Source organism: Oncorhynchus masou, chromosome 18, assembly GCF_036934945.1.
Source record: "Oncorhynchus masou masou isolate Uvic2021 chromosome 18, UVic_Omas_1.1, whole genome shotgun sequence".
NCBI classification, from domain to species: Eukaryota; Metazoa; Chordata; class Actinopteri; order Salmoniformes; family Salmonidae; genus Oncorhynchus; species Oncorhynchus masou.
The window spans coordinates 54,147,213-54,159,922 of NC_088229.1; the positions used below are offsets into that span (position 1 = coordinate 54,147,213).

The 12,710-nt window shown below is 45.1% G+C and overlaps 1 protein-coding gene across 1 annotated transcript in view; it reads right to left on the reverse strand.

The window, feature by feature from the left end:
- LOC135559392 (zinc finger matrin-type protein 3-like) overlaps nt 1–12,710 on the reverse strand; it is a 91,447-nt gene that overhangs the window by 14,861 nt on the left and 63,876 nt on the right. The window contains exon 2 of the mRNA XM_064993550.1: nt 10,224–10,372. Within this exon, the coding sequence (XP_064849622.1) occupies nt 10,224–10,372 (149 nt within the window). The remainder of the gene's footprint in view (nt 1–10,223; nt 10,373–12,710) is intronic.

Below are 12,710 nucleotides of genomic sequence, written 5' to 3' on the forward strand. Positions count from 1 at the left end.
AAATAATGCTACCTTATATAATGTTACTTACCCTACATTATTCATCTCATATGCATACGGATATACTGTACTATATATCATCGACTGCATCCTTATGTAATACATGTATCACTAGTCACTTTAACTATGCCACTTTGTTTACATACTCATCTCATATGTATATACTGTACTCGATACCATCTACTGTATCTTGCCTATGATGCTCTGTACCATCACTCATTCATATATCCTTATGTACATATTCTTTATCCCCTTACACTGTGTATAAGACAGTAGTTTAGGAATTGTTAGTTAGATTACTTGTTGGTTATTACTGCATTGTCGGAACTAGAAGCACAAGCATTTCGCTACACTCGCATTAACATCTGCTAACCATGTGTATGTGACAAATGACATTTGATTTGATTTGGATTTGATTTGATGAAGAGAGAGATATTGTCTCTAGAAACATAATTGAAACCAGGAGATGGCATTGCATGTGTGGGTGGTGGAACTAATAGGTTGGATAAGGTATGGTGAGCAGGACTAGAGGCTCTACAGTGAAATAAGCCAATAAACACTAACCAGAACAGCAATGGACAAGGCATATTGACACTAAGGAGAGGCATGCTTAGTCGAGTGATCAAAAGGGTCCGGAGAGTGGAGAGGTTAGTTGGGGGTCACGGCGATTTAGACAGCTAGCCAGGCCATCGGTAGCAAGCTAGCATAGGATGGACGTCTGTTATTAGCCACCTCTTGCGTTCTGTCAGTAGATTAGTGGGGTTCCGTGTGGTAGAGGGGATTAATGTTATGAACTTGAGTGAAGACCCAAAAGCGGTTTTAACAGAAAACAGAGTTCTTTAATGAAAAAACAGGAATGGCATAAATCCTCTTCCAACGCTGTCAGCGGAACAAAAAGAACGTTAGTATAGTGCAGGATGCACCTGCCAGGCAGACTCCGAAAGGACAGGACAAGGTGGAAGCAAACGAGACGACAGCTTGCTTCTGGCATCAAAAAGACAAACAAGAATCAGACACTGAAAGTAGCAGGAACAGAGAGAGAAATAGAGACCTAATCAGAGGGGGAAGAGAGAACAGGTGTGAAAGAGTGAATGAGCTAGTTAGGGGAGATGTAGAACAGCTGAGGAATGAGAGACAGAGAAGGTAACCTAAAAAGACCAGCAGAGAGAGACAGAGTGAAGAGAAAGGACAGGAACAGACATAACAAGACATGACAGTTCCCCACCCCCACTCACCGAGCGCCTCCTGGCGCACTCGAGGAGGAAACCTGGCGGCAACGGAGGAAATCATCGATCAGCGAACGGTCCAGCACGTCCCGAGAGGGAACCCAACTCCTCTCCTCAGGACCGTACCCCTCCCAATCCACTAGGTACTGATGACCACGGCCCGAGGGCGCATGTCCAAAATCTTACGAACCCTGTAGATGGGTGCGCCTCGACAAGGATGGGGGGAGGGACGAGCGGGGGCGCGAAGAACGGGCTTAACACAGGAGACATGGAAGACCGGGTGAACGCGACGAAGATAGCGCGGGAGAAGAAGTCGCACTGCGACAGGATTAATGACCTGAGAAATACGGAACGGACCAATGAACCGCGGGGCCAACTTGCGAGAAGCTGTCTTAAGGGCAAGGTTCTGAGTGGAGAGCCATACTCTCTGACCGCAACAATATCTAGGACTCTTGGTCCTACGCTTTATTAGCGGCCCTCACAGTCTGCGCCCTATTACGGCAAAGTGCCGACCTGACCCCTTCCAGGTGCGCTCGCAACGCTGGACAAAAGCCTGAGCGGAGGGGACGCAGGACTCGGCGAGCTGAGATGAGAACAGCGGAGGCTGGTACCCGAGGCTACACTGAAAAGGGGATAGACCGGTAGCAGTTAGCGAGTTGTGGGCGTACTCTGCCCAGGGAGCTGTTCTGACCAAGACGCAGGGTTACGAAAGAAAGACTGCGTAAAATGCGACCAACAGTCTGATTGGCCCGTTTGACCGTTAGACTGGGGATGAAAGCCGGACGAGAGACTGACGGAAGCCCCAATCAAACGGCAAAACTCCTCCAAAATTGAGACGTGAACTGCGGGCCTCTGTCGGAAACGACGTCAGACGGAAGGCCATGAATTCGGAAAACATTCTCGATAATGATCTGAGCCGTCTCCTTAGCAGAAGGGAGCTTATCGAGAGGAATGAAATGAGCCGCCTTAGAGAATCTATCGACAACCGTAAGAATAACTGTCTTCCCCGCTGATGAAGGCAGTCCGGTGATAAAATCTAAAGCGATGTGAGACCACGGTCGAGAGGGAATGGGAAGCGGTCTGAGACGGCCGGCAGGAGGAGAGTTCCCAGATTTAGTCTGCGCGCAGACCGAACAAGCGGCGACAAATCGACGCGCGTCACGTTCCCGAGTGGGCCACCAGAAACGCTGGCGAATGGAAGCGAGCGTACCCCGAACGCCGGGGTGGCCGGCTAACTTGGCAGAGTGGGCCCACTGAAGAACGGCCGGACGAGTAGGAACGGGAACGAACAGAAGGTTCCTAGGACAAGCTCGCGGCGACGGAGTGTGAGCGAGTGCTTGCTTTACCTGCCTCTCAATTCCCCAGACAGTCAACCCGACAACACGCCCCTCAGGGAGAATCCCCTCGGGGTCGGTGGAGACCTCAGAAGAACTGAAGAGACGAGATAAAGCATCAGGCTTGGTGTTTTTGAGCCCGGACGATAAGAAATAACAAACTCGAAACGAGCGAAAAACAGAGCCCAACGAGCCTGACGCGCATTAAGTCGTTTGGCTGAACGGATGTACTCAAGGTTCCTATGGTCAGTCCAAACGACAAAAGGAACGGTCGCCCCCTCCAACCACTGTCGCCATTCGCCTAGGGCTAAGCGGATGGCGAGCAGTTCGCGATTACCAACATCATAGTTACGTTCTGGACGGCGATAAGCGATGAGAGAAAAACGCGCAAGGATGGACCTTGCCGTCAGAGAGAGAGCGCTGAGAAAGAATGGCTCCCACGCCCACCTCTGACGCGTCAACCTCAACAACAAACTGTCTAGAGATGTCAGGTGTAACAAGAATAGGAGCGGATGTAAAACGATTCTTAAGAAGATCAAAAGCTCCCTGGGCGGAAACGGACCACTTAAAGCACGTCTTAACAGAAGTAAGGGCTGTGAGGGGAGCTGCCACCTGACCGAAATTACGGATGAAACGACGATAGAAATTAGCGAAGCCCAGAAAGCGCTGCAGCTCGACGCGTGACTTAGGAACGGGCCAATCAATGACAGCCTGGACCTTAGCGGGATCCATCTTAATGCCCTCAGCGGAAATAACGGAACCGAGAAAAGGGACAGAGGCGGCATGAAAAATGCACTTCTCAGCCTTCACATAAAGACAGTTCTCCAAAAGGCGCTTGTCGCACGTGCTGAACATGAATCGAGAGAGACGGTGAAAAAATCAGGATATCGTCCATGTAAACGAAAACAAAAATGTTCAGCATGTCTCTCAGGACGTCGTTAACTAGTGCCTGAAAGACAGCTGGAGCGTTAACGAGGCCGAAAGGAAGAACCCGGTATTCAAAGTGCCCTAACGGAGTGTTAAACGCCGTCTTCCACTCGTCCCCCTCCCTGATGCGCACGAGATGGTAGGCGTTACGAAGGTCCAATTTGGTGAAAAACCTGGCTCCCTGCAGGATCTCGAAGGCTGAAGACATAAGAGGAAGCGGATAACGATTCTTAACTGTTATGTCATTCAGCCCTCGATAATCCACGCATGGGCGCAGGGACCCGTCCTTCTTCTGAACAAAAAAACCCCGCTCCGGCGGGAGAGGAGGAGGAGACTATGGTACCGGCGTCGAGCGAAACCGACAAATAATCCTCGAGAGCCTTACGTTCGGGAGCCGACAGAGAGTATAATCTACCCCGGGGGAGTAGTTCCCGGAAGGAGATCAATACTACAGTCATACGACCGGTGTGGAGGGAGAGAAGTGGCCTTGGAACGACTGAACACCGTGCGCAGATCGTGATACTCCTCCGGCACCCCTGTCAAATCGCCAGGCTCCTCCTGTGAAGAAGAGACAGAGGAAACAGGAGGGATAGCAGACATTAAACAGGTTACATGACAAGAAACATTCCAGGATAGGATAGTATTACTAGACCAATTAATAGAAGGGTTATGGCGCACTAGCCAGGGATGACCCAAAACAACAGGTGTAAAAGGTGAACGAAAAATTAAAAAAGAAATGGTTTCGCTATGATTACCAGAGACAGTGAGGGTTAAAGGCAGCGTCTCACGCTGAATCTTGGGGAGAGAACTACCATCTAAAGCGAACAAGGCCGTGGGCTCCCTAACTGTCTGAGAGGAATGTCATGTTCCCGAGCCCAGGTCTCGTCCATAAAACAGCCCTCCGCCCCAGAGTCTATCAAGGCACTGCAGGAAGCAGATGAACCGGGCCAGCGGAGATGGACCGGAAAGGTAGTGCGTGATCCAGAAGGAGAGGCCTGAGTAGTTGCGCTCACCAGTAGCCCTCCTCTTACTGATGAGCTCTGGCTTTTACTGGACATGAGGTGACAAAATGACCAGCGGAGCCGCAGTAGAGACAGAGGCGATTGGTGATTCTCCGTTCCCTCTCCTTGGCCGAGATGCGGATACCCCCAGCTGCATAGGCTCAGCATCCGAGCCGGCGGAGGAGGGTGGCAGTGATGCGGCAGGTGGCAGTGATGTGGAGAGGGGAGCAACGGAGAACGCGAGCTCCTTTCCACGAGCTCGGCGACGAAGATCAAACCGTCGCTCTATGCGAATAGCGAGAGCTATTAAGGAGTCCAGACTGGAAGGAACCTCCCGGGAGAGGATCTCATCCTTAACCTCGACGAGGAGACCCTCCAGAAAACGAGCGAGCAAAGCCGGCTCGTTCCAGTCACTAGAGGCAGCGAGAGTGCGAAACTCAATAGAATAATCCGTTATGGATCGATTCCCCTGACATAGGGAAGACAGGGCCCTGGAAGCCTCCTCGCCAAAAACAGAGCGGTCAAAAACCCGTATCATCTCCTCCTTAAAGTCCTGATACTGGTTAATACACTCAGCCCTCGCCTCCCAGACTGCCGTGCCCCACTCACGCGCCCGTCCGGTAAGGAGAGAAATGACGTAGGCGATGCGGGCTGCGCTCCTGGAGTAAGTGTTGGGCTGGAGAGAGAACACCACATCACACTGAGTGAGGAATGAGCGGCACTCAGTGGGCTCCCCAGAGTAACACGGCGGGTTGTTGATCCTGGGCTCCGGAGACTCGGAAACCCTGGAAGTGGGCGGTAGATCGAGGTGGAGTTGGTGAACCTGTCTTGTGAGGTCGGAGACTTGGACGGCCAGGGTCTCAACGGCATGTTGAGCAGCAGACAATTCCTCCTCGTGTCTGCCTAGCATCGCTCCCTGGATCTCGACGGCGGAGTGAAAAGGGTCCGGAGCCGCTGGGTCCATTCTTGGTCTGATTCTTCTGTTATGAACTTGAGTGAAGACCCAAAAGCGGTTTTAACAGAAAACAGAGTTCTTTAATGAAAAAACAGGAATGGCATAAATCCTCTTCCAACGCTGTCAGCGGAACAAAAAGAACGTTAGTATAGTGCAGGATGCACCTGCCAGGCAGACTCCGACAGGACAGGACAAGGTGGAAGCAAACGAGACGACAGCTTGCTTCTGGCATCAAAAAGACAAACAAGAATCAGACACTGAAAGTAGCAGGAACAGAGAGAGAAATAGAGACCTAATCAGAGGGGGAAGAGAGAACAGGTGTGAAAGAGTGAATGAGCTAGTTAGGGGAGATGTAGAACAGCTGAGGAATGAGAGACAGAGAAGGTAACCTAAAAAGACCAGCAGAGAGAGACAGAGTGAAGAGAAAGGACAGGAACAGACATAACAAGACATGACAATTAATCCAAATCACACAACAACAACAAAAAATAAAAACAATAGATATAGCTAGAGGCCCAAGAAAGAAAACAACCAATAACAATAAAAATAAATAAATTGTCCGATTGTCTATTCAGATAGCAGCCGATAAGACAGCTAATGGCTAGCAGGCCGCAGATGGGCGCCCAGGCAACATCGCGACGGGGGAGCCAGCCGGATAACTCCTTCGGGTAGATAACATCGGCAGTCCAGCCGTGAAGGCCCGGTGGGGCTCCGCGTAGGTAGCAAAACGGGTCTGGATAGGTGACCGCAGCCCAGGAGTGATTGATGGAACTCCTCAGCTGGCTAGCTCCGGAACAACTGATGTTTGCTCCGGAATCGACGAAAGCTTTAACTAGCTTCTGATTAGCTTCTGGATTAGCTTCTGGCTAGCTCCTGGCTAGCTTCTGGCTAGCTTCTGACTAGCTTCTTGGAGTTTCTGGCTAACTTCTTGGAGGATTACAGATTTGAGGTAAATAATACTTTTTTATAAATATAAATTGGTGAGGTGCGTTGCAGGAGAGTGTTGTAAAGTTGTAAATATATATATATACGGGACAAAACAAGACGAGGACAAAAGAAGTCTGAACTGCTATGCCATCTTGGATGAGAAGATGCGTCCTCTCCTTCAGTAACTATCGAACTAAGCACGCAAATGTGTAAATGTATATGACAGTCATTGATGTCCAAGGCAGATAACAACTGTGCTTACAGGACACAGCTGCTCGCACCAAAAAGAGCCTTTCCCTGACCTAATATTCGAACATCTTCAGTATTCAAATGCTTGTAAAATGGCTTTTGCAATGTCAAATTATTGGCTTTATTAGTTGGGTGACAACCAATGTAATTTGCTGGGTCATTGTTAGTAAATGAGCAGTAGGAAATTGTGTAGGCTACCAAAGTGAAAACAACTCACGTCAGTTAAGAACACATTCTTACTTTCAATGACGGCCTAGGAATGGTGGGTTAACTGCCTTGTTCAGGGGCAGAACGACAGATTTTTACTTTGTCAGCTCAGGGAATTCAATCTTGCAACCTCACAGTTAACTAGTCCAACGCTCTAACCACCTGCCTCTCATTGCACTCCACGGGGAGCCTGCCTGTTACGCGAATGCAGTAAGCCAAGGTAAGTTGCTAGCTAGCATTAAACTTATCTTATAAAAAACAAATCAATCAATCATAATCACTAGTTAACTACACATGGTTGACGATATTACTAGTTTATCTAACGTGTCCTTCTCCAACACTTTGTTTTTGCATTAAAAATTGAACATGTTTCATTATTTATTTGAGGCTAAATGTAAAGGCTTTCTTTATGTGAAAGAGAGTCGGACCAAAATGTGGCGTGGCTATTTAGATTCATGTTTAATAACATAACTAAACACAAACACTACAAAACAAGAAACGTAACGTGAAAACCGAAACAGCCTAAACTGGTGCAAACTAACACAGGAACAGGAACAATCACCCACGACACACTCAAAGAATATGGCTGCCTAAATATGGTTCCCAATCAGAGACAACGATAAACACCTGCCTCTGATTGAGAACCCCACTAAGCCACAATCCCAATACCTATGAAAAACCCCAAGACAAAACACACCACATACCAAAACCCATGTCACACCCTGGCCTGACCAAATAAATAAAGAAAACACAAAATACTAAGACCAGGGCGTGACACTAAATTGATTTTATTGATGTATTATATTAAGTTAAAATAAGTGTTCATTCAGTACTGTTGTAATTGTCATTATTACAAATAAATTTTAAAAATCACCCGATTAATCGGACTCGACTTTTTTTGGTCCTTCAATAATCGGTATCGGTGTTGAAAGATCATCTCTATTAGAGACATATTTTTTGCATTGAATTTTGTATATTTATTCTGCATCTGCCAATACCAACCATTAGCCTGTGCGATTGATGAGGGCTGAACTACAACTGTGTTTGTGAGACAAGGGCGGATCCCGAAAAAGGTTCTTCTCACAAATGTCTGTTAAGTCTGAACGGTTTGTCAAACTATAATGACCATACTATGAAAAGTTGAGACTCTCATGAACATGCACATCTGTTTTGTTCTATGAAGCTCACAGACCACACAAGAGTTGTTAAAAGGTAAGGGTTCTACATAGAATATCAGACACAATAATTGCACATAATACTGTAATAAACTTACATAGTTGCAGTCAAAAACACCAAACTCCAGAGGCTAAATATGAGGGCAGAGCGAGTAGATCAATTAAAGTAGTGAATTTCAAGTTTTTCACCCAGGGATTGCCTGGGTATGAAAAAGTTTTAAACAGTCAGTGTATTTGGTAATTTTCACATGAACAGGTTAAAGTTGTAATTTCATAACATGGACGGCAATCATTTTTGCCCGCCGCACTGTAGGCCTACGGTTGGAGCAGGAGAAGAGCAAACGCCGTTATATTAACTGGTTATGCCTTTGCTAATTTCTAAAGATAAATATTGATACATTACTAGCTCAAAACACTTTTCATCTGCTAAAATGACAGGTTAATCCGTGGGTGATTGGAATTTCAGATAATAAGTGTGGGGGGGGACGACAAAATGCATAAATTGCCCTCTCTAATCTGATAGTGGTAGATGCTGTCTGCCCTATGGCTTAGTTCAGGTGGCTACACACAGCATACAGGTGTGTGTAGCCACCTGTATACAAAGCCTTCAGAAAGTATTCACACCTCTTTTCCACATTTGTTGTGTTACAGCCTCAATTTATACTGAAATAAAATTGAGATGTTGTGTCACTGGCCTACACACAATACCCATCATGTCAATGTGGAATTATGCATTTAGAAAGTTTAACAAATGAATAAAAAATGAAAAGCTGAAATGTCTTGAGTCAATAAGTATTCAACCACTTTGTTATGGCAAGCCTAAATAAACTCAGGAGTAAACATTTGCTTAACAAGTCACATAATAAATTGCATGGATTCTGTGTGCAATAATGGTGTTTTACATTATTTTTGAATGACTACATCATCTCTGTACCCCACAAATACAATTATCTGTAAGGTCCCACAGTTGAACAGTGAATTTCAAATACAGATCAACCCCAAAGACCAGGGAGGTTCTCCAATGCTTCGCAAAGAAGAGCACATATTGGTAGATGGGTAAAAAAAGCAGACACTGAATTTTACTAGGCAAGTCAGTTAAGAACAAATTCTTATTTTCAATGACGGCCTAGGAACTAGTTAACTACCTGTTCAGGGGCAGAACGACAGATATGTACCTTGTCAGCTCGGGGATTCGATCTTGCAACCTTTTGGGTACTAGTCCAACGCTCTAACCACTAGCCTACCCTGCCGCCCCAAATAATGAATAATAATAATGTATAATGAATATCCCTTTGAGCATGGTGAAGTTATTAATTACACTTTGGATGATGTATCAATAAACCCAGTCGTCACTACAAAGATACAGGCGTCCTTCCTAACTCAGTTGCCAGCGAGGAAGGAAACCGCTCAGAAATTTCACCAAGAGGCCAATGGTGACTTTAAAACAGTTACAGAGTTTAATGGCTGTGATAGGATAAAATTGAGAATGGATCAACAACATTGTAGTTACTCTACAATATTAATCTAAATAACAGAGTGAAAAGAAGGAAGCCTGTACAGAATAAAAATATTCAACAACATGCATCCTGTTTGCAACTAGGCACAAAAGTAAAACTGCAAAAATGTGGCAAAGAAATGAACTTAGTCTTGAATATTAAGCGTTATGTTTGGGGCAAATCCAACACAACACATCACTGAGAACCACTCTTCATATTTTCAAGCATTGTCGTGTGGTGGCTGCATCATGTTATGGGTATGCTTGTCATCGGCATGGACTAAGGAGTTTTTAGGATAAATGAAATATATATGTATCGTGTGTAGATGGATAAAAATGTATATTTATTCAATCCATTTTGAAGTCAGGCTGTAACACAGCCAAATGTGAATTAAGTCAAGGAGTATGAATACTTTCTGAAGGCCGAGGTCCTGAGCTCAAACAGTATCAGATTTGAATTTAAAATGGAAAATGAATATGTTCCTGCAAAAAATGTTAGCACATCAAATCAAATCGAATCGTATTGAATCATTCCACTAATTATACCAAATCGCACCGAATCGTTTTAAACTAAAAGTATCATTCCTGTATCGCATTGGAGCCCATGTATCCCTAACACATACAGACACACACAGGCGCACATAGGCGCGCATACACACAAAGGTGCGCACGCAGACACACACACAGAGCCCAACATGTACTTATTTTTCCTATGGATATCACACACCTCACACAGAGTCACACTGCTCTGTCTCCTCTCCCGCTTAGGCCTCCGCCCAGGGGCGGCTCGCTCCTCTTCTTCGTCCTCCTCCTCTTCCTCGGCCTTCGGCAGGAGGACATTCTCCAGCAGCCCGGGGCTCCTGGGCCTCTTCATCCCTGGGAGAGTTCAACCAAAGGTAAATAAATTATGATCAGTTAAGGCTGAAACACAACATCGATTTTAGCATCAACCAGATTAATATTCCTTTATTGCAGCAATGGTCGTCAAAATTGTTAAAAGATTCAAGTACAATACTGATAAGTGTAACAGTTGGGCAATGGATAAAGACACTTCAAACGTTTACACTTGTTAAAATCCATCAGATATTGACTGAATTATAGCGCATAAAACATTGCCCTGGCATGGACAACATAATGAATGGAGTTCAGGCATTTTGGAGAGAATTCAGGGATGATTTATTTTCAAATCTTAATTTAATAATGCACACATGTATACATTTTCTTACTATATCAGGTACTTGTTTAATATTTTGTTGATAAAATAAAGAAAAGTATATGTGCCTTATATGCATATACACAAATTCTTACAAAATGCTATACTGCCCCGTGCAATGAATAATTTCTAAAAGGAGCAGTCTTTATAACGCATATGTGCAACAACTAAATGGCTCTTAAATGTGTTTACATTCGATTGAGTTTTATATAGATTGAAGTGGTGGGGGAGAGTAGGGTGCACGATGGTAATAGAACTCAAAAGTGGGCCACACAATGCTTCTAAAGCCTTACTGTGAATATTTCCAGAACAACCACAAGGGGGCAGAAGTGCACAGTTCATCTTTATGGCGGGAAGTTGAAGAGGAAATCTCACAACCTCTCCATTACTTCTCAACAATCTCCATCTCCAGCCCTGGAGAGCACCTGGATGTGCAGTCTTGTGTTCCATCCCAGCACAATTTAAAAAACATTACAATTCATTTCACAACAGATTTCATAACACATAAAGTGTGTGCCCTTAGGCCGCTACTATCCTACCACATATCTTCAACACAAAATCCATGTGTACGTGTGTGTATAGTAAGTATGTTATCGTGTGTGTGTGTATGCATGTGTCTGTCCCCCGTGTGTGTGTCTCTTCAAAGTCCCCGCTGTCCATAAGGTGTATTTTTACTTGTTCTTTTAAATCAGATTTTACTGCTTGCGTGAGTTAATTGATGTGGAATAGAGTTTCTTGTAGTCATGCGCCTGTACTGTGTACTAGTACTGTGTGCCTCTCATACTCTGTTCTGGCCTTGGGGACTGTGAAGAGACCTCTGGTGGCATGTCTTGCGGGGTATGCATGGATGTCTGACCTGTGTGCTAGTAGTTCAACCTGTCAATACCTCTCACAAATACAAGTAGTGATGAAATCAATCTCTCCCTCTACATTGAGCCAGGAGAAATTGACATGCATATTATGAATATTAGCTATCCGTGTACATTTAAGGGCCAGCTGTGCCGCCCTGTTCTGGGCCAATTGTAATCCCTCTTTGTGGAACCTGACCACACGACTGGACAGTAGTCCTGGTGCGACAAATCTAGGGCCTGTAGGACCTGCCTTGATGATAGCGTTGTTAAGAAGGCAGAGCAGCGCTTTATTATGGACAGACTCTCCATCTTAGCTACTGTTGCATCAATATGTTTTGATCATGACAGTTTACAATCCATGGTGCGATGTTGGTTTGAGATATGGTGATCAGAGTATACACAGATGACTCTGCGACATTTGTACCAAGCTTGATTTAATTTCATAACATACGCTCCACATCTTTGCTGTCTGTCAATCTTGTGTAATCAGGGGGCTATAACAGGTGTTACTTAACGTGCTATCAACAGAAAGCTATTCCTGGTTTGTTCGTCTGAGGAATAATCTGATCTATTAGAAATAAGCCGAAAGATGATTATTATCTTGCAGTGTCTCGACTTGGTAGTCGGTACTGTAATGCTGCAATGTTGGTTTAGGATAAGTTGATCAGAGATAGTACATGTGCGATTAAAGATTTTGAAGGGGCTTGTAAGCTAGTTTGAACATTTAATTTGGTCAAAAATAACTCTTAATTCACATAGCCTTAATGTACTTAATGTACTACAGCACTAATTATTGTGGAACTAAAAAGAGGTGGGTTGGATGATATTCAACTCTGTTTTAGAAATCCCAGGAAGAGTAGCTGATGCCTTGGCAGGAACTAATGGGGATCCATAATTAATACAAATACTAATATTTACTTTGTGCTTTTCAAACGATAATAGCGCCATAACTAACATGATAATGATTTAGTTGTTGTCACGTATACTCCCTCCCCCACACCTGTCACCATCGTCTCGCGCACCTGCGCCTCATGACGCTCACCTGGACTCCATCACCTCCTTGATTATATTCCCTATATCTGTCACTCCCCTTGGTTCTTTCCTCAGGTGTTATTGTCTCTGTTCATGTCGGTGCGTTGTTTGTGTTTCG